At 39.1% G+C, this 18,783-nt stretch overlaps 1 protein-coding gene across 28 annotated transcripts in view; it reads right to left on the bottom strand.

Annotated features, from left to right (window-relative positions):
* Positions 1–18,783, bottom strand: part of PAM (peptidylglycine alpha-amidating monooxygenase) — a 132,185-nt gene that overhangs the window by 66,695 nt on the left and 46,707 nt on the right. For all 28 annotated transcript variants that reach the window (XM_005502852.3, XM_005502851.4, XM_065045470.1 and 25 more), the window contains 2 exons: positions 2,139–2,654; positions 883–1,003 (listed from right to left, as the gene is read on the bottom strand). In XM_005502852.3, the coding sequence (XP_005502909.1) occupies positions 883–1,003; positions 2,139–2,230 (213 nt within the window). In that variant the 5' untranslated portion in view covers positions 2,231–2,654. The remainder of the gene's footprint in view (positions 1–882; positions 1,004–2,138; positions 2,655–18,783) is intronic.

The raw sequence follows: 18,783 nt of genomic DNA on the forward strand, positions 1-18,783 counted from the left end.
TCACTGGAATGACACCACTTGCTCTAAGTTCCAGAGGGGTGCTCCACAATTACTGAAAACTTCATTTTCCCTTCAGTATTTTTTTTCCAAGTGCTATCCGCAACAATGAGTCATCATCTACTGCAGCACAACATCCTGCTGTTTCTAAGCATCTGCAGCCCTCTAAACGCCACGCAGTGTCTTTTGATGACATATATAATTCCCTGCATTACCTTGCTGCAATTAAAAATAAATAAATGTTTATCTCACTTAATGAATCTACAAGTAAAAATGCCAGCAGAATCTTAAAAATGGTAATTCTAATGTTAAAAATCTTAATTATTGGCTTCATTTTTACTCACTTGGCTCAGCAGAAGCTAAGCAACTTCAACTCTGAAGGAGTATACCTTTATAACTTGTTTATAGGATCCTTCCTGGAGTATTTTAAGGGTTTAAAACACTGAGTCAAAAGTATTACTCTTAGATAATGCTTTCTGGTTGTTTACTCTCAGCTTGCCAAAGTTGCAGCAATGTTCAATTTAATGTAACTAAATTCACTGAGGCATCATCCCAGATTTGGTGTAAACTGCAACTCTAAATAAATGTACGTCTTACTAGCTCAGATGGAAATGTTTCACTTTATTAAAATCCATATTCCTTGTTTTAATAAACTTCAGCAATTCAGGTTATAAAATCAACTTTTTACAAATAAAATTAATCAGATGAAAAGATTTTTCTTTCATTTGAGATCACCTATTTCCTGCTCTTCTCTCGTCATATATATAGGTATAAAAGCTACTTTGTTTTCTGTGTCCATTTTATGCGAGTGATGTTGTAGGCAAGGCTTTATTTTCCTATCTTATGAAAGAAAAGTGGCAAAAAGAAAAAATGCTTTTCTCTCACCTGCTTAGGTGTCACCCCGCGCATGCGAATGTCCAATGCAAAATCGGACAGACCAACTGAAATAACTGGTCGGTCACTTCCAGGGCATTCATTGGAAAGCAATCTGGTAGTCTCTTTATACCTTAGAGAGAAGGAAGAAATATTTTTTAAAATACTGATTTTTGTTATGTCTTTCTAAAAAGAAGGGTCTTCAGAACTAGTAAAGATGTTTGACAATGGTGACTAGCTCCAGGAGTGATCTGGAAATTTCATTCTTTCATGAGCTGAGGAAAACATCTTAAGTCACCAAGTATTTAGTGAAGTAGTTCCTCTGAGTAATCAGGCAGACTAGTCTAGAAAACATTGCTGAAAACATAACCTGTCATCTAATCTAAATAGCTGTTTGAGACACATGGATGTACAGATAGATAATTAATTAATCAGAAAAAGTCAAACATGGTTAATCATTCACAACAGTTGTTTTTTTTTCCTTTTTAAGACTATATACCTGATGTATAATTTAATACAGATTAAATTGAAATAATGTGCAAAGGGGAAATTTTTAATCCAACACCATGATTTTTATAGCAACTTCTATTATAAGCAGCAAAATAAAACATTTAACTTTTACAACTTCACATGAATATCTAGGTCTGTATTGAATACAATATCTACACAAACTGTAAAAAAATGTAGATCACTGTAATGAACTAAATGGTAAGGCATCTGAAACACAATGCAACACTGACATAAATTTTGAATATGTATATTCATGTATACACATAAATACAGAAGTGATATGGTAAATATAGTGAACAACATAACCTCACAAAGAGTAAAACACTTTTGGAAAGTGAAGAGGCTACTTCTCTTGTCCACACTACATTTAAGTTTACCTATGCAATGTGGCATTCAAAACCCCCCAAATTTCCTAGGTTTTCCCAGTTTTAAGATATTTGATGCTTTCTCATTAAAAACTGCATGATGACTCAGTAGCTGAAATATATTTACTCTCTGTGTAATACACCTGTGGCATTATCAAACAAGTTCTATTAACTGCTTTTTTTTATCATCCTAAACTCATATTTTATAGAGCAATCTGTGGATAAAACAGTATGACAGAAGTGACATTTTAAAACTGTAGAAAGAATATTCAGAGAAAGTGAGAAAACTGGAACAAATACCATTCACATTTTAATCTAGGACCTGCTTTTTCATACTTCCATAATATCGTGACGGCATGCATTCAACACATAAGGTCTTCCTGCATAACCCACCTCTTGAAGACAGAAAGTGAGCTTCTGAACCCCAAACAGATGTTTTGAAAAACAAAAAACAGTATTAGCAGGTTGCCAACGAGGCCAGCCATGTCCACTCTGCTGTTCTTGGCCTGATTAAGGTAGCAGAAAAAGGGCAGTGCAGTCTGTTAGATGTGATCCTGACAATTAGGCAGCAGTAGCAGCAGTATCAATTCACAACTTCATTATTATGTGCTCTGCAAGCATCCTCCAGCTTCTGACAGACCATCTGTCTTGGACAGTGATGCACTGTAAATCAGGAAAGTGGATGATGCTATGTTGTCTTTATTATTAGCTGTAAAAATCTGTTGGAAGAATCTCCTGTTGCAGACAGATGAGACTGTACTTCTGTCCACTTTTGAAGCTGAAAAGAAATAGCACTCCTGATGCTTTATTCCCGGGTTGTGCAGTTAAGTCTGCACATTACTTATCAGTCCACAGTGCTGGAGATTCCAAGTGGCATTGCAGAAACCAGCATCTGTCATCCTTCAGAACCTGCAAAAATAGAAGCAGATACAGGATGACTAACACATTACAGCATTAGTTCCCAGCAAATCCCTGTTGAGGCATTTTAATACATTAATAAGCTCTTTCAAAAGCTTTAGCCCAACCCAGTGAAGACTGCACCAAGTCTGTTGATTCCTCCTTTCCTCCCATCCATATAGGGTCAGAAACTGACAAGTTTCACATTGATATATAAAATATACTCTCAAACACATTTTACATTATGGGAAGAAATATAAAAAACCTCTCAATACACAAAAGGCAAAGCATGGTGTATTTCACACATATGAACACCAATATCATGTATTCTACAAACAGAAAAAAAAAAAAGGCCAGACGCTGATATGGCAAGAATCAAGGTTTGTAAATTTTATCAACTCTCAGTAAATGTTTCTGCACATATTGCAGGTTGAGATAATATTTTACTTTTAACACGACCTGTAGTACACCATTATATCATCAAGGTACCCATTTCTTATGTACTTTAGTTACTTTCTATATCCATTTCAGAAAACCGATACTTACAGATTATTTTTGTAAATAATATAAAAAGAACTACTGAGGACAGATTGCTTTATATTATTTGAATATTTTCTATCCTTTCATATATTGAGGTTATATAAGCACACACTGCCACTCTCCTTATTGCTTTAACTGTTCTTACTTCCCAATTTGAATTGGTGTGACATTTTAATTTAAAAATTTTAAATTTTTTTATAAGTATGCTAGAAAAATCACACCAAATACATATATGAGTATTTTTATTGAGCATTTCAATTCTGTCAGAAGAAGAATTCCAAGTCATAAATAAAATGAAAATCTTTAAATGGTATTACATAGTAATTCTTTTAAGATAAATATTAATAGGAAAAATAACACCCCAAACCAACTATCTCCCAGCCCCAGGAAGACAGTCAAAACACTGCTATAAGGATAAAATACAAAAGAAGGATTCTAATGTGAAACTATTAAAATTCATGTGTTTTATGAAAAATCACTTCCATCTCAGGGCACATGTATTGAAAAGGCTTCTTATAACACAAAAATGTTTATAGACTAAGAAGCCACGCTGCCCACTTGCCTGTTGTTTAGCAGCTACACTAGATTTGCACTGAACTCTTCCTAACATTTAAAAACCTGATTACATTAATAATCATTAAACTTCCATATTTTTTTAACTGAAGGATGATGCAGAAATTCAGTTACAGACAACTAAAAATAGACTTCATCTTAATTTATGGCTTGCCAAAAACATGCCAAAGCTGTCTAAAATAATTAATAAAATACAAGCTTAATTCTTTATTTTAATGTAAATTTTTGTGTCTTCATTTCTGTGATCTAAATCATCTTCACTAGGGAACTACGGAAAGCTGCAAATCACATAAAGGACGAAAACCAAAACTCACTTAAAACAAATAGATATGTGTGATATGTTTCACAAGAGTTAAAACACCTATAAAAACAGAGGGCTTCATTACTTTCACTGTTTAACATGTAATTATGCAACAGCAATTGTTCAACACCTTTGCAAGCCACCTGGCTGGGAGTTCTAGAAATTTTTTCATTTGTCTTATCCAAGAAAGCATGCCTTTATTTTCAGACCATATTCTACGTATGCCTGACAAGCAAGAGCTGTGAGGAAGAGAGGTAGGAAGAATACATTGGATTTTAACATACACACAATTACAATGTTCTGACTTAAATTTTTGGAATCTGAAAAGATATTTTCCAGTGTCTAGAAAACAGAAATGTTTAATTTTTGCCAGCTTCACAAGTCTAAGATCGGTTATACCAAGTCTGTTAAAAACATCTACCTGGTATACAAATTAATAAAAGAGAGCTACTGAGAACCCTGATCATTAATAGTCCCTCTTGAGGGTTTCTTTACAGCAGCTTTCAATTCCCACTGCAGTGTTAAGCAAGATAATGGCAAAAAACACCAGAACACATCTTAATGTTACAGAGGAATATCTGATGATCCACGGCTTTTAGAATGCTGACCACAAGAGAGGGGAAAAAAATGGAATTATCTAAAAAAAAGTGCAAAAATTAAATATGCAGCAAGATCAATAAATGTATGCCTAATATCTGTATGTTCTGTTTAAAAAATGGTTCACTTTCAGCTCCAAGCTTTGTTTTTAACTACAGTTTCATCAGCTGAACGGATATGAAAATGATAAAAGTTTAATGCAACTTGTACTTAAGATAAGACCCCTGTACAACCAAATTTTACAACTGGGACAAGAAAAACAAAACAACAAATGAAACAAAACAAACACAAAACCAAAACCACACAAAAACAGATGCAATACCATTCTGAAGATATTTCAATGTAATTTTAGATATGATGCAATAGACAAGAATAGAATCACAGAATCAAATAATAGTTTGGGTTGGAAGGGACCTTCAAAGGTCATCTAGTCCAACCCCCCCTGCAAGGAGCAGGGACATTTTCATAGTTGAATATCAGGTTGCTCAGAGCCCTGTCCAGCCTGGCCTTGAATGTTGTTTCACCACCCTCACTGTAAAAAAAAAAGTCTTCCTCGTGTCTAGCCTGAATCTCCACTCCTTTAGTTTAAAACCATTACCCCTCATCCTATTCCAACAGACCCTGCTAAGAAGTCTGTCCCCATCTTTCATACAGGCCCCTTTGAAGTACTGAAAGGCCACAATAAGGTCTGCCTGGAGCTTTCTCTTCTCTGGCTGAACAACCCCAACTCTCTCAGCCTTTTCTCATAGTAGATCATTGTTGTGGCCCTCCTCCAGCCCATCTCCAACAGGCCCATGTCTCTCCAGCCCAGAGCTGGATACAGGACTCCAGGTGAGGTCTCACTAGAGCAGAGCAGAGGAGCAGAATCACTTCCCTTGACCTGCTGGCTGTGCTTCTTTTGATGCAGCCCAGGATATTATTTGCCTTCCAGGCTGCAAGCGCACTTTGCCAGCTCATGTCCAATTCTTCATCTACCAGTACTCTGAAGTCCTTCTCTGCAGGCTTGCTCTCAACCCCTTCACCCTCCAGCGTTGATAATGGGGCTTGCCCTGACCCAGGTGCAGGACCTTGCACTTGTTCTTGTTGAACCTCATGAAGTTTGCATGGGCTTGTCGAGGTCCCTCTGGATGGCATCATGTCCCTCAGGCATGTCAACCACACCACTCAGCTAAGTGTGATACACACACGTGCTGAGGATGCACTTGATCCCACTATGTCATTGATGAAGACATTAAACAGTACTGGTCCCAGTATGGACCTCTGCAGGACACCACTTGTCACCAGTGTCCATCTAGACATTGAGTCATTGACCACTACTCTCTGGCTGCAACCATCCAGCTAGTTCCTCAGTCACCACACAGTTCAGCCATCAAATCCATACCTCTCAAATGTAGAGAGAAAGATATTGCCGGAGACCCTATCAAAGGTTTTACAGAAGTTGAGACAGACAACATCCACAGGCATTCCTTAGTCCACTGATGTAGTTACTCCATCATCGAAGGCCATGAGGCTGGTCAGGCAGGACTCACCCTTGGTGAAGCCATGCTGGCTGTCTCAAATCACCTCCCTGTCCTCCATGTGTCTTAGCATAGCTTCTAGGAGGATCTCTTCCATTATTTTCCCAGGCACAGAGGTGAGGCTGACAGGTTGGTAGTTCCCAGGGTCATCTTTCCTAGCCTTTTTAAAAAGGGGTACAACATTTCCCTTTTTTCAGTCACCAGGGACTTCATCTGACTGCCATGACTTCTCAAATATCATGGACAGTGGCTTGGCAACTACATCAGCCAATTCCCTCAAGACTCTGGGATGCATCTCATCAGGTCCCATAGTTCAGGTTCCTAAAGTGGTCAAGAACCTGATCTTCACTTACAGTGGGAGAGACTTTGCTCCCCCAGTCCCTGTCTTGCAGTTCATCCACTCAAGAAATGTGGGAAGAAAGGTTGCCAGTGAAGACTGAGGCAAAGAAGTTGTTGAGTACCTCAGGTTGTCAGTACCTAGCCTTTTGTTACCAGTTTGCCAGTCTTGCTCATCAGGGGTACACTTTCTTTGACCTCCCTTTTCTGGTTCACACACCCGTAGAAGCCCTTCTTGGTATTCTTTGTGTCCATTGCCAAGTTCAGTTCCAGCTGTGCCTTGGCCTTCCTGACCCCATCTCTGCACAAACAGGCAGTGTTCCTCTACTCTTCCCAGGATACCTGTCCGTGCTTCCACTGGCTGTGCATTTCCTTCTTGCCCTTTATTTTGACCAGCAGCTATGCCATTTCTTACACCTGGAGATCACAAGCTTTTGTGCCTGATGGAAAGTGTCCTTAAAGATCTGCCAGTTCTGTTCTGCTCCCTTGTCCCTGAGGGCAGTTTCCCAGGGGATCCTATTGATGACCTCCTTGAAGATCTGGAAGTCTGCTTTCCTAAAGTTCAGGGTCCTGACTTTGATCTTTTCCTGTCACACATCCCTTAGGACTGCAAACTCTATGAGCACATACTCACTGCAGCCCAGGCTGTCTCCAATCTTGATGTCTCCTATAAGCTGACTTGCACTGGTGACAATCAGGTCCAATATCACATCCCCCCAGTAAGGCTATTACCTGGCTTAGGAAGTGATCCTCAATGTACTCCAGGAGTCTCTTGGATTGCCTGCAGTTTGCTGTGCTACTTTTCAAGCAGAAGTTGGGGAGCTTTAAGTCCCTCAGCAGGACAAGAGCCCGTGAGCATGGTGCCTACTGTGGCTGGAGTGAGCAGGCTTCATCAATAGTCTCACCCTGACTGGTTGGCCTGTAGTAAACATCAACCACAAGGCTTCCTTTGTTGCCTTGGTCTCTGATTCTTACCCATAAGCTTTCAACCTCCTCATGGCTATTCTTCAGAGACAGGTCTTCACACTCTATCCATCTCTTGATGTAGATGGCAATCACTACACCCTTCCTTCCTTGCCTGTCCTTTCTGAACCACCTGTAGCCATTGATTGATGCACTCCAGTCATGGTTGCTGTCCCACCAAGTTTCAATAATGGCCACTAGGTCATGGTCTTCTAGCAGCACAGTGGCTTCCAACTACTCCTGTTTGTTGTCCATGCTGCGTGCATTGGTGTAGAGGAACTTCAGCTGGGCTGTTGGCTGAGTCACCTTCTTAGAGGGACACCCCTTAAATCCTTTAGCTTTCCTGTTAGCCTCTATTACCTCAACAGTCCCTGGCTCACCTCCGTAAGACTCTACGCGTGCTCCAGTGAGGCCAACAGGTCTCTAAGGCCACGAGCTGAGGGTCCTTGCTAGCACCCCACCCCTCTATCCTTGGCATCTCATCATCACCCCCTCTCGTCACATCGGGAATACCAGACAACACATTACGCAGTTACTTAGGTTAATTATGTGGACATCTTGTTATCATTATTTTATTTTCAATTTAGGGTAAGAGATCCCAAGGGAATAGAAGAAATTAAGTAAAATAGACATACTTAATGACAAAGGCTGGAAGGAAAGGAGAGAAAGGGAGATTGAAATCTAATTGGGCCATGAAAGTATGTTATTTTCTCCTGCATGCTCCACGCAGACATAGCATAAAACAATAAAAAACAAACAAACAAGCACACAAACAAGAGAGTGAAAAGAGAGTGAAGGAAAAAAGCACTCAACAGCAACTACCATGAAGATATCTTACTTAAAAAGCTGAGGGAAAAAAAAGGAAAAAAGTGGCAAAGGCTAAAATGCAAAATACAATTCAAAATAGCACCCAAAGTAACAACATTTCAGTGTGATGTTATACATATTAAGCAGTGAATCTTTTAAAAGAACAACAATTAAATGATCAATTTTTAAAAATTAATTAAAGAAAAAGAAAGCCCTGTATTAATTACAAATTCATAAAGCATATATTATAATAATTCCTTGTTCTTGATTTAGTCACTAGAACATTTTATATACAGCATCAAGTCAACAAACCACAGCTGAAACCACACCTTCAACCATCACTACCTTCAAAAATAAAAAAAAATGGTAAAAGCTTATGGGGATTCATGTGAAAGTCTATCACGTGGTAATTTCTCACAGCCAAATCTTTTTCTTGTTTCTTTTATGCATTGTAATAATGAAACTGAGCAAGAATTACTTGAGTTCTGTCTTCAGCTAGAACGAAGGGTCCATATTTCTTCTTAGCCAAAACTTTAAGTTTAATCGACAATTGGGTATAGAAACAATAGTAATTTCAACAAATTAACTGCAGCTAGGCCTCCAGGCTGAAGCACTTTGCTTCTAGTAACACAGTAAAATCAATATGCTGTGTGGTCAGCTTAAGGATTAATTAATACACTTAATCCAGCCTCTTATGACACTTTGGTGAAAGATGCACACAAAAAGTGTTTGACCAGAAGCTGTCAACCTCTTGAGCTTCAAGACCAATAAAGCCATCTCACAAAGCACAGAGGGGCCTCAAAAGGCTAGAGAAATGGGCTCACAGGAACCTCATGCTGTTCAACAAGGAGAAGGAGGTGTTAAGTCCTGCACCTGGGGAGGAACAACCCCAGCCACCAGGACATGCTAGGGGCCACCCAGATGGAAAGCAACTTGGTAGAAAAGGCCCAAGGGAACCTCATGGACATCAGGCTGAACACGAGCCAGCAATGTACCCTTGCTGCTAAGCAGGCTAACAGCATCCTCAGCTGCATTAGCCAAGTACTGCCAACAGGTCATGGGAGGTGATCCTTCCCCTCTATTCAGTACTGGTGAGGCCACGCCTGGAGTACTGTGTTCAGTGCTGTGCTTCCCAGTACAAGAGGGACATGAACATACCCAAGAGAGTCCAAGGAAAAGCCACAAAGATGATGAAGGAACTAAGAGGAAAGGCTGAGAGACCTGGAACTGTTCAGCCTGGAAAGAAGAAGGATCAGGGGGGATCTCATGCATGTACAAAAATACCTGAAGGGAGGGTGCAGAGAGAATGGAGCCAGGTGACAGCTTGTTTAATATTTTTATCAGTTATCTCGATGAGAGGATCAAAGGTACCATCAGTCAATTTGCAGACAACACCAAGTTGGGTGGGAGTGTTGACCTGCTGGAGGGTAGGAAGGCCATACAGTGGGATTTGGATCGGCTAGATTGATGAGCTGAGACCAGTTGTATGAGGTTAAACAAGGCCAAGTGTTCAGCCCTGGACAACCCCAGACAGTGCTATAGGCTCAGGGAAGAGTGGCTGGAAAGCTGCATGTCAGAAAAGGACCTGGGGGTGTTGACTGACAGTCAGCTGAATATGAGCCAGCAGTGTGCCCAGGTGGCTAAAAGGGCCAACAGCACCATGGCTTGTATCAGAAACAGTGTGGCCAGCCAGTGGTAGGAAAAGAGGAAACGGCCTCAGGTTGCGCCAGGGGTTGTTTAGAGTTGGTATTAGGAAAAATTTCTTCACAAAAGGTTGTGAAGCAGTGGAACAGGCTAACCAGGGTACTGATTAAGTCAGCATCCCTTGAGGTGTTTAAAAGACATGTAGACAAGGTTCTTAGGGACACCGTATAGTGGTGGATTTGGTAGTGTTAGGTTAATAGAAAGACTCAGTGATCATAAGGGGTTTTTCCAATATAAATTATTCTATGATCCTACTCTATGACAGAATCAGAGTCAATGAGCTAAAACACAGGAGTTTCTCTCTGGGCATCAGGAAACACTTTTTCACTTTGAGGGTGAATGAGTACTGGCACAGGTTGGCCCAAGACATTAGGGAGTCTCCATCCTTGGAGATATTAAAGAACTGTCTGGACATGGTTCTAGGCACCCAGCTGTAGATTGCTCTGCCTGATCAGGGTGTTGGACCAGATGACCTCTGGAAGTCCGTTCCAACTACAAACATTCTGTGAGTCTGTGACAATGAAGTATTTCAAACTTTAAAAATAATATACAAGGCCAGTTCAGTATGTCATTTAAAAGCAGCAAGTCAATTTGAGAGAAATAGATGGCAAGGCATGTATATGAGGGGTTATAACTGTGAAAGTTCTAGAATTCTCCATGATATGGAGAAGATAAAAGGTGCCAAGGATAGATGATACCAAAGATTTTCCCTTTGGGTTTGGTGGCAAATGATGAAAACTTCTTGTTTCCGAAATGAGATCTCTTGGTTACATACAGGACAACGAATAGGTAAGATAAATGTGAGGAAAGCCAAGAAAGTTGCCCCCAGGTAATCTGCTTTTACAGTTTAAAATTCTTTGGACACCAAGGAAACCATGATTACAGAAAATATAGGGCCTACGTAACTTCTAATGCAATGTATGGTCAACCAAATGTAGCCCTATGTTTACACTTTTTTTTTTTTTTTATATAAGTATGAAAAATGTCTCAACTTCTGTGTTAGGATTTAACCAAACTTTTTGGTTAAATAACCTATTTAACCAAACTTTTTGGTTAAATAATATATTTATCACCTTAAAAAACTCTTCCTTAAAACTTTTTTACGTTTTTTTTTTTTTTGTGTGTGTGTGTGTAGAACTGTTTACTTTCTTTGACACATTGTTTTTGTTTGTTTTTTTTTACATAGTTTTACAGTAAAATATTTAGAAAGTCATTATAAATCATCCAAGAACTAAGGAGGGGTTTTTTTAGAGTAGAACAATCTGCTACAAACTAGACTTCAATGGACTGTTCCTCCGAAAAGAGTTAAAGATAAATTTCACCATATACCAAACCCATTGTAATTGTAGGCTGCCTTGTATTTTCCTCCTCCTCTTGCTTTGCATTGGCTCAGGAAGCTGATGCCCCACCTCTGCCCACCCAAAAGGTGTGTTTATTTTTAATCAGATCAACTCGTCAATGCTCTGCTTCTATCACAACAGAAATGGTGTGGGAATGCAGCAGCGATCAGAAATTAACTCTCTCTTTCGGCAGCAATCCACACTGGATTTGGTGTAGTATTAAAGATACTTTTTTTTTAAATTAGAACTGTAAGTTGGCAAATAGGGATACATGTCAGTATGTTTCAGACCAAAATAATATTCTTGGAAATTCTTGGAACTTGAGTCAATTTCTGGATTCTAAGCTAAGATTTCCAGAATGTGATATATAATTCAAGGTAAGATTTTTATTTATTTTCTGCATCACTGTACTGTAAACTATTAGGTATGAACTTATATAAGAACGAAGAATGTACTTCTTTCGATACAACAGAAATACAGAATCATATAAATGTTTTGGTTGGAAGAGACCCTGAAGATCAACGAGTCCAATCATAACATAACTCTAGCACTAAACCATGTCTATAAGAATCTTGTCTACACATCTTTTAAACACCTTCAGGAAGGGTGACTCAACCACTTTCCTGGACAGCCTGTTCCACTGCATCACAACTCTCCATAAATCAGTTTTTCCTAAGATCCATCCTGAACCTCTCCTGGCACAACTTGAGGACATTTCCTCTTGTCCTATCACTTGCTACTTGGGAGAAGAGACCAACACACTCCATGCTATAACCTCCTTTCAGGTACCTGTAGACAGTGATAAGATCTCCCCTCAGCCTCCTTTTCTCCAGACTAAACAGTCACAGTTCCCTCAGCCACTTCCCATAAGACTTGTGCTCCAGACCTCTCACCAGCTTCGTTGCCCTTCTCTGAACTCACTCCAGCACCTCAATGTCTTTGTTGTAGTGAGGGGACAAAACTGAGCACAGTATTCCAGGTGTGGCCTCACCAGTGCTGAGCACAGGGTGATGATCACTTCTCTAGTCCTGCTTGCCACACTATTCCTGATACAAGCTACGATGCTCTTTGTTTTTTTGTCCACCTGGCCACACTCCTGGCTCACGTTCAGTTGGCTGTCAGTCAACACCGTCAGGTTCATTCAGCTCTTCCCCCAGCTTGTAGCATTGCACAGGGCTGTTATGACCCAAATGCAGGACCTGGCACTTGTCGTTGTTAAAACTCATGCAACTGGTCTCAGCCTACTGATTCAGCTGGTCCAGATCCCTCTGTAGGGCCTTCCTACCCTCAAGCAGATCAACACTCCCACCCAACTACGTACATCCAATATGTAAGCAAATCAACACAAAAAATCTTTTTCCTGCTCATATTAATATCAATGTGTTTGCATTACTAAATTATTAGAAGATTTGAAGTAGAAATTAATTTTGTAACCTGATTTTTCATTCTTGCACATCCACAGATAGAACACCCTATGGTCAAACATCAGAAAAGTTGCACACCTTTCTGGAAAGCCTATGAATGAAATGCATTTTTTTTCTCCCTCCTCCCCCATCATGTCTTAGAATTAAGAATGGTCACAATTTGCTAACCCAATAATCATCACTAAATTGATAATAAAATCTTTTATAATTGTGAAATATAAGCTCAGAAAACTGCCTGAAACACTCCTTATTAAGATAGTAAAATGTAAAACCTGCTTTTCTTCTTTTGGGACTCACACAGACAATTTTCAGAAGTCTGAAGACCAAAGACAGTACATGTTAGTTCTCCCATTCTGCATTTTAATAGCATTTGAAAAGCCGTTTATTCCCAATAAATCCTCTTGTAAGCCTTTTGCTTTGACCTAGTGTAAAATTCCCTTTTCAAGAAAGATCAACATTTTTCATTAAAAGATGACATCTTAACAAACTGCTAATTTAATATTCTAAAAAAATGAACAAGTTGCATGGTACTAATTACTTGCTTAAAAGGGAAAACACATAAGAAGCCTCCACTTTCATTTTAATATCAAGATCACAGTCAGTAGCACAATGTAATAAGGATAAAGGTTCACTGAAATGCCCTTTGTTTTCCCTTTATTACGTAAAAAATAGAAAATACTACAGGAAGCATATTTTGCAGAGTTAGGATTAGCCTTTGAAGGATAACACAAATGAGGGATCATTTAAAGTATTGAAGTTCGATTGTACATTACACATGAACTGTCAATTAATTGTGTGTTCCTGCACTAAGGACTTCAAATCAGGCTCCCTGAATTCTTTGCATACAAGTTATAGACTCAAACAGGAGCAAAGCACCATTTTTTTTTTTTCAGGCAAAACGTGCAGAACTTTGTTAATATGATGCCTTGTATTTATGTGCCACAGGTTTGGTAGCAGAGGGTCTGCAGGGGTGGCTGCTGTGAGAAGACACCAGAAGCTGTCCCCATGATGTACAGAGAGACAAGACTGAGCTGCTGCTGCCCAAAACTGAGCCCAACAGTGATGCTGGTGATGCCTCTGTGATAACACATTGAAGAAAGGGTAAAAACCATTGCATAGCAGCTGGGAGAGGGGAGTGAGAATATGTGAGAGAAACAACTCTGCAGACACCAAAGTCAGTGAAGAAAGAGTGGGAGAAGGTGGTCCAGGTGCTGGAGCAGATTCCCCTGCAGCCTATGGAAAGAATGGTGAAGCAGGTTGTCTACCTGCAGCCCATGGAGGTCCATAGTGGAATGGAGATCCACTGGCAGACTGTGGAGGAGCCCAGGCCAAAGCAGGTGCGTGTGCTCTGAAGGAAGCTGCAACTCCTTAAAAGCCTAGGCTGGAGCAGGCCCCCAGCAGGAGCTGCAGCCTGTGGAGAGGAAGCAATGCAGAATCAAGCTTCTGGCAGGAGCTACAGCCCACTGGGGTCACACAGTGGAGCAGTCAATTCCAGAAATACTGCACCCTCGAAGAGGACCCAGTCTGGAGCAGTTTGTGAAGAACTGCAGCCCATGGGAAGGATTAGCACTGGAGAAGGTTGTGAAGACTGTATCCCACAGGAGGAACACCATGCTGGAGCAGGAGGAGAGCATCAGGAGGAAAGGGTGGTAGAGAATGCATTATGAACTGACCACATTCCCATTCTCCTGCACTGCTTAGGGGCATGAGACAGAAGAACTGGTAGGGAAGGACAGTCTAGAAAGAGGGAGGTATGGGGGAGAAGGTGTTTATAGCTTTTTTCTTATTTCTCATTATCCTACTCTGGTTAATTAGCAATAAATTAAATTAACCAAGCCTGTTTTGCCTGTGATGCTATCCTAGAAATGCCCCAACACAACCCACCCCCTGTAGGAAAAGCCCATCTAAATACATTTTCTCCAAAAGGGGCATACCATTAGACAGATGAGATAAAAGGAACAATTTTCAATAAAGAAAAGCAGGATTATTATTACTTGGGAATGTACTTTGAAAATAAGTTAACCTTATTAAATTACAAAAGGTATGGGAGCTAGGAAAAAAAAAAAAAAGAAAAATGCTTGTTATCAGTGGAGTTACATTATGTTACAGTTTTTTATGAGTGGTCAGTCTTCTAGCAGACTATTTTATTTGAGATAAATGTAGGGGAGCAAGTTGCTGACATTCCCCTTCCCTCTCCCCGGATATAGAGAACATTTTTTTCCTTTAATTTTATGTAGTAGGATACCTTTAACAGCCATTTCACAATAAAATCTGAAATATTGTCCCACAGATCCAGCCTAAGTGATGCAGTTAAACTGAGATTTAAAGCATTACAGCCTCATAAAAATCACAAGTAAATTCTTTTAATGAAAATAATTCAAAAGAAGTTTGCTAGACTTACTACAAAACTAATGTTCCAAATGGCTCAGACAACCACAGCCCTTAATTAAAGACAAGATAATGAGAAGAGTGGAAGATGAAAACCAAGTCATTGCATCTAATTCAATTTAGTGTTAGTTAACAATTGAGGAAGAAGACTCGTATTAAAGCCAATAAATGAACTTTCAGTTATCATTGTTCTTATGACAAACTTCTCTAGTTAAACATTGTGTTTTTTCAAAACTAGTATCCATCAAAGTAAAAGTAATAATTCTGTAGACACGGAAGAAATGCTAGAAATTTAGCACCTCTAGAAAGAGACATGGGTTTTTCAATATCACAAAATAGAGTAATGCTGATACTAAGGTAACTGAACACAATAAAATAGGCCAGCATTTCAGCAGCACAAGTCTTAACATCAAGTGGATATTTAAAAACTAAAATGATAAGCACAAGAGAATTGCCTGTGATAAGCCAGGCTCTAGGTTTTTCTACAAAGTGTCTACATATGTGGAGTGTCTACATATGTGGAGTATATAGGACATAAATAGATAATCAAGAAGTCCAGTTTTCTTTGCTAGAAGTTATGTTTACCTATGGGAAAATAAGAGTAGTTCACAAGAGAATATGGGAGAAAAACAGAACACACTGGCAAAGAAAGCGTAAAGGAAAAAAAGCAGAAACCAAAACCAACATGAGAAATAAATGCTGAGAACACAATACAACCTATTACTTTGTAAGAAACATTCAACCCCACAGCAGAAGTCAGTAGAACAGACCCCACACTGGAGCTGGTGAATGTGCTCTGAAGGAGCTGCACACCAGAGTAGACTCCTGACAGGAGCTGTGGCCCATGGATAAGTAACTATGCAGGAGCAGGTTTTCTGGCAGGACATGGGCCCCACGGGGGGACCCATGCTGGAGCAGTCTGTTCCTGAGGGACTGTACCTCATGGAGAGGACCCACATTAGACCAGTTCTTGAAGGATTATATCCCACGGGAGGTACACCACATGGGAGCATGGGCAAAGCTAGGAGTTCATTGCCATGCGCAACTCTATGGCCCTGGTCCAAATGGACAAGGGGCGTAACAGGTATACCTTTAAACTGTCGTAAGCTATAATGTGAGTTGCATGTTACAGGAAGTACTATAGCAGGAACCCCTTGTTGCTAACCAGGTTAGTGGCAAAGGGAGGAGTCCATGGTCATGTTAAACCCTATAACCTGGCTGACGGACAGAGACTGTAACAGCTTCCAGTTGTTTGAATGCATGATTTGAGTCATATGTTATCAGAAGTGCTACAGCAGAAACTACCCAACACACTGGCACACAAGCCTCACACAAGGCAATTCAAGTGCAGCAGTGATCCCACGTGAGCTGGCTTTGGTGCCCAAAAACTCTGTAGAACACACCACCTCTCCTGCCCTGAGTGATCACCACAATACATGGCGGTCAAAGTAATGAACTAAATTAGCTCAGTGGACATTTTATGAGCACGTTCCCATGTGCATTTCCACAAACTGCAGGGGCATTTTTGACTCCAAGATTCTCCAGTAAATCTTGTCTATTTTGGTTCAAGCATTAGTGATGTTTGAGGACACCTTTACTTCACATTTCTTTTACTTCTTTTACTTGCTGAAGCAAAAGTATGTGTGAGTAAGATGGCAGATGTGTGTAAAATCTACAGTACCTTCTCCCTCAGCATAATAAAACAAACTATTTAAACAATTAGTTATCACATACTTGTATGATGGATGACACATACAATTTTAAAAGCCTACTGACATACTGGTTACTCCTGATTGTCAGTAACATTAGGTTTTATTCATTCCCAAAATCTTGGCTGGCATTAAAAAAAAATAATTTATAGGTAGAACATTTGACAACAGCCATTGTTCATACATATGTTCAGTAATTTTAAAGACTGGCATATCACATATATATACTTTTTCAGTGTATTTGTTTGTGTGTTTTTTTTGTTTTAAGTCTATGTCTGCTGAGGGTTTTTTTGTGTTTTAAAGAGGGTCTTGCAGGGCATGTAAGAGAACCATAGTACAAGAAGCAATAGTGATAACTTTGCTTAATACTGGTTTATCACGCTCTTCAACAAAACACTGACAGACATGGGTATAAAACTGTCCATTGCATTGCCCTTCCTATAACACTCTACAAAATTCTCAAGCTTTATATTTTTCAATGGCCACCATTTAGAGTGAGAAAGAATCTTAATCTACTCAAATAAAAAGAAAACTAAGTACAAGACTTAGCTTGTCCTTAGGTTAACTAATTTCAACAAATTAGTTAAAAAGTATTTCTGGAATACATAGTTTGGATAGAACCTAAGAATTCTGGTTTAAGCCCTTTTGAGCCTATATATTAGAAAGCAAAAAAAAAAAAAAAAGCTTTGCATTTTACTACATATGTTCTCTTGCTAAAATCTGCAGGCAACTGACAAGAGAAACTTGACTGTGCTGAGACACAACTAGAATTTCTTAGCTGCCAAAGTACAATTTCTGCTTACTGAAAATTTAAATAAAAATGTACAAGAAATCTCCATTAGGAAATAAAAAAATTGGTTATTTTCCCCAACCTGATTACATGTGAATCCCACTGAGTTTTAAAGAAAGGACTCAGTTCTTTGGCTCAGTATTTGTCTCATTGTTCATGACCATTCTTACAGAACCTACATTAGCACTGCAACTGATATTCTGTCACCTCCTCACACTAAATAAAACAGTGGTAAATGTGTAGGTAGGTACTTCAATGCAAAGTTTAATCAATTTTTGAAAGAAAAATAAAAAAAACCCTGTTAATTATTTTATGGATTTCGCATTGTTTGCCTTTTTCTTCAGAAAGAAATATCTTCTCCTATTCCATCCGTCAAGTGATTATTTTGATTCTCTGAAAAGGCAGAAATTAAAAGGCTGTTTTTATTGATGACATATCAAAACACTATTTAATTAGAAAGCACCATGTAACTGATTTATGCCAGTATGCGGCTCTGAATGGCACTTGTTTAGTAACAGCTCCCATAGAAGAAGCAAGTGATCCAGAAAATACTCAAAACTGCAGAATTTATCAGGATTCGATTCACTATTGGAACAGGGGACAGGACAATATGAGAGACGATGGCAACAAATTAAACATAACTAGGAAGCGTTTAAACACATTTCAATGATCATTTCAGGTATAGAGCAGATCTTGAACGAAAAAACTATGACATTTTCCCCTAATATAATTCTATTTAGAGATATCATTTTGGGGAACAGAGTTAAGAACAGCCTAGACAATACAGCTTATGGGCTACAATAATTTTTTATGATGCATCTTCATTTGTCCATTTTATGTTTCCCTGGGATAGTTCACTCTAATCGATCATATTTTATTGTCCTTTGTCAGTAATCAAATACAGAATAAAAGTAGCAAGACAGAAACTTATACTTTCAAGATATTTTATCAATCTTTGTACTATTTTATGTAACAATATTCTACCGTATCCTGCAATAATAACTTAATCCAAAATGACAAACCATAAACTAATCTCTTAGACAGAAAGATAAAGAGGGGTATCTTCAAAGAAGACTGACTTTTACCAGAATTTGACAAATAGAGAAATCCTACAATCTCTCAAAAATAACAATAATTTAAACAAAACCCTTG

Source organism: Columba livia, chromosome Z, assembly GCF_036013475.1.
Source record: "Columba livia isolate bColLiv1 breed racing homer chromosome Z, bColLiv1.pat.W.v2, whole genome shotgun sequence".
In the NCBI taxonomy this organism is placed as follows: Eukaryota; Metazoa; Chordata; class Aves; order Columbiformes; family Columbidae; genus Columba; species Columba livia.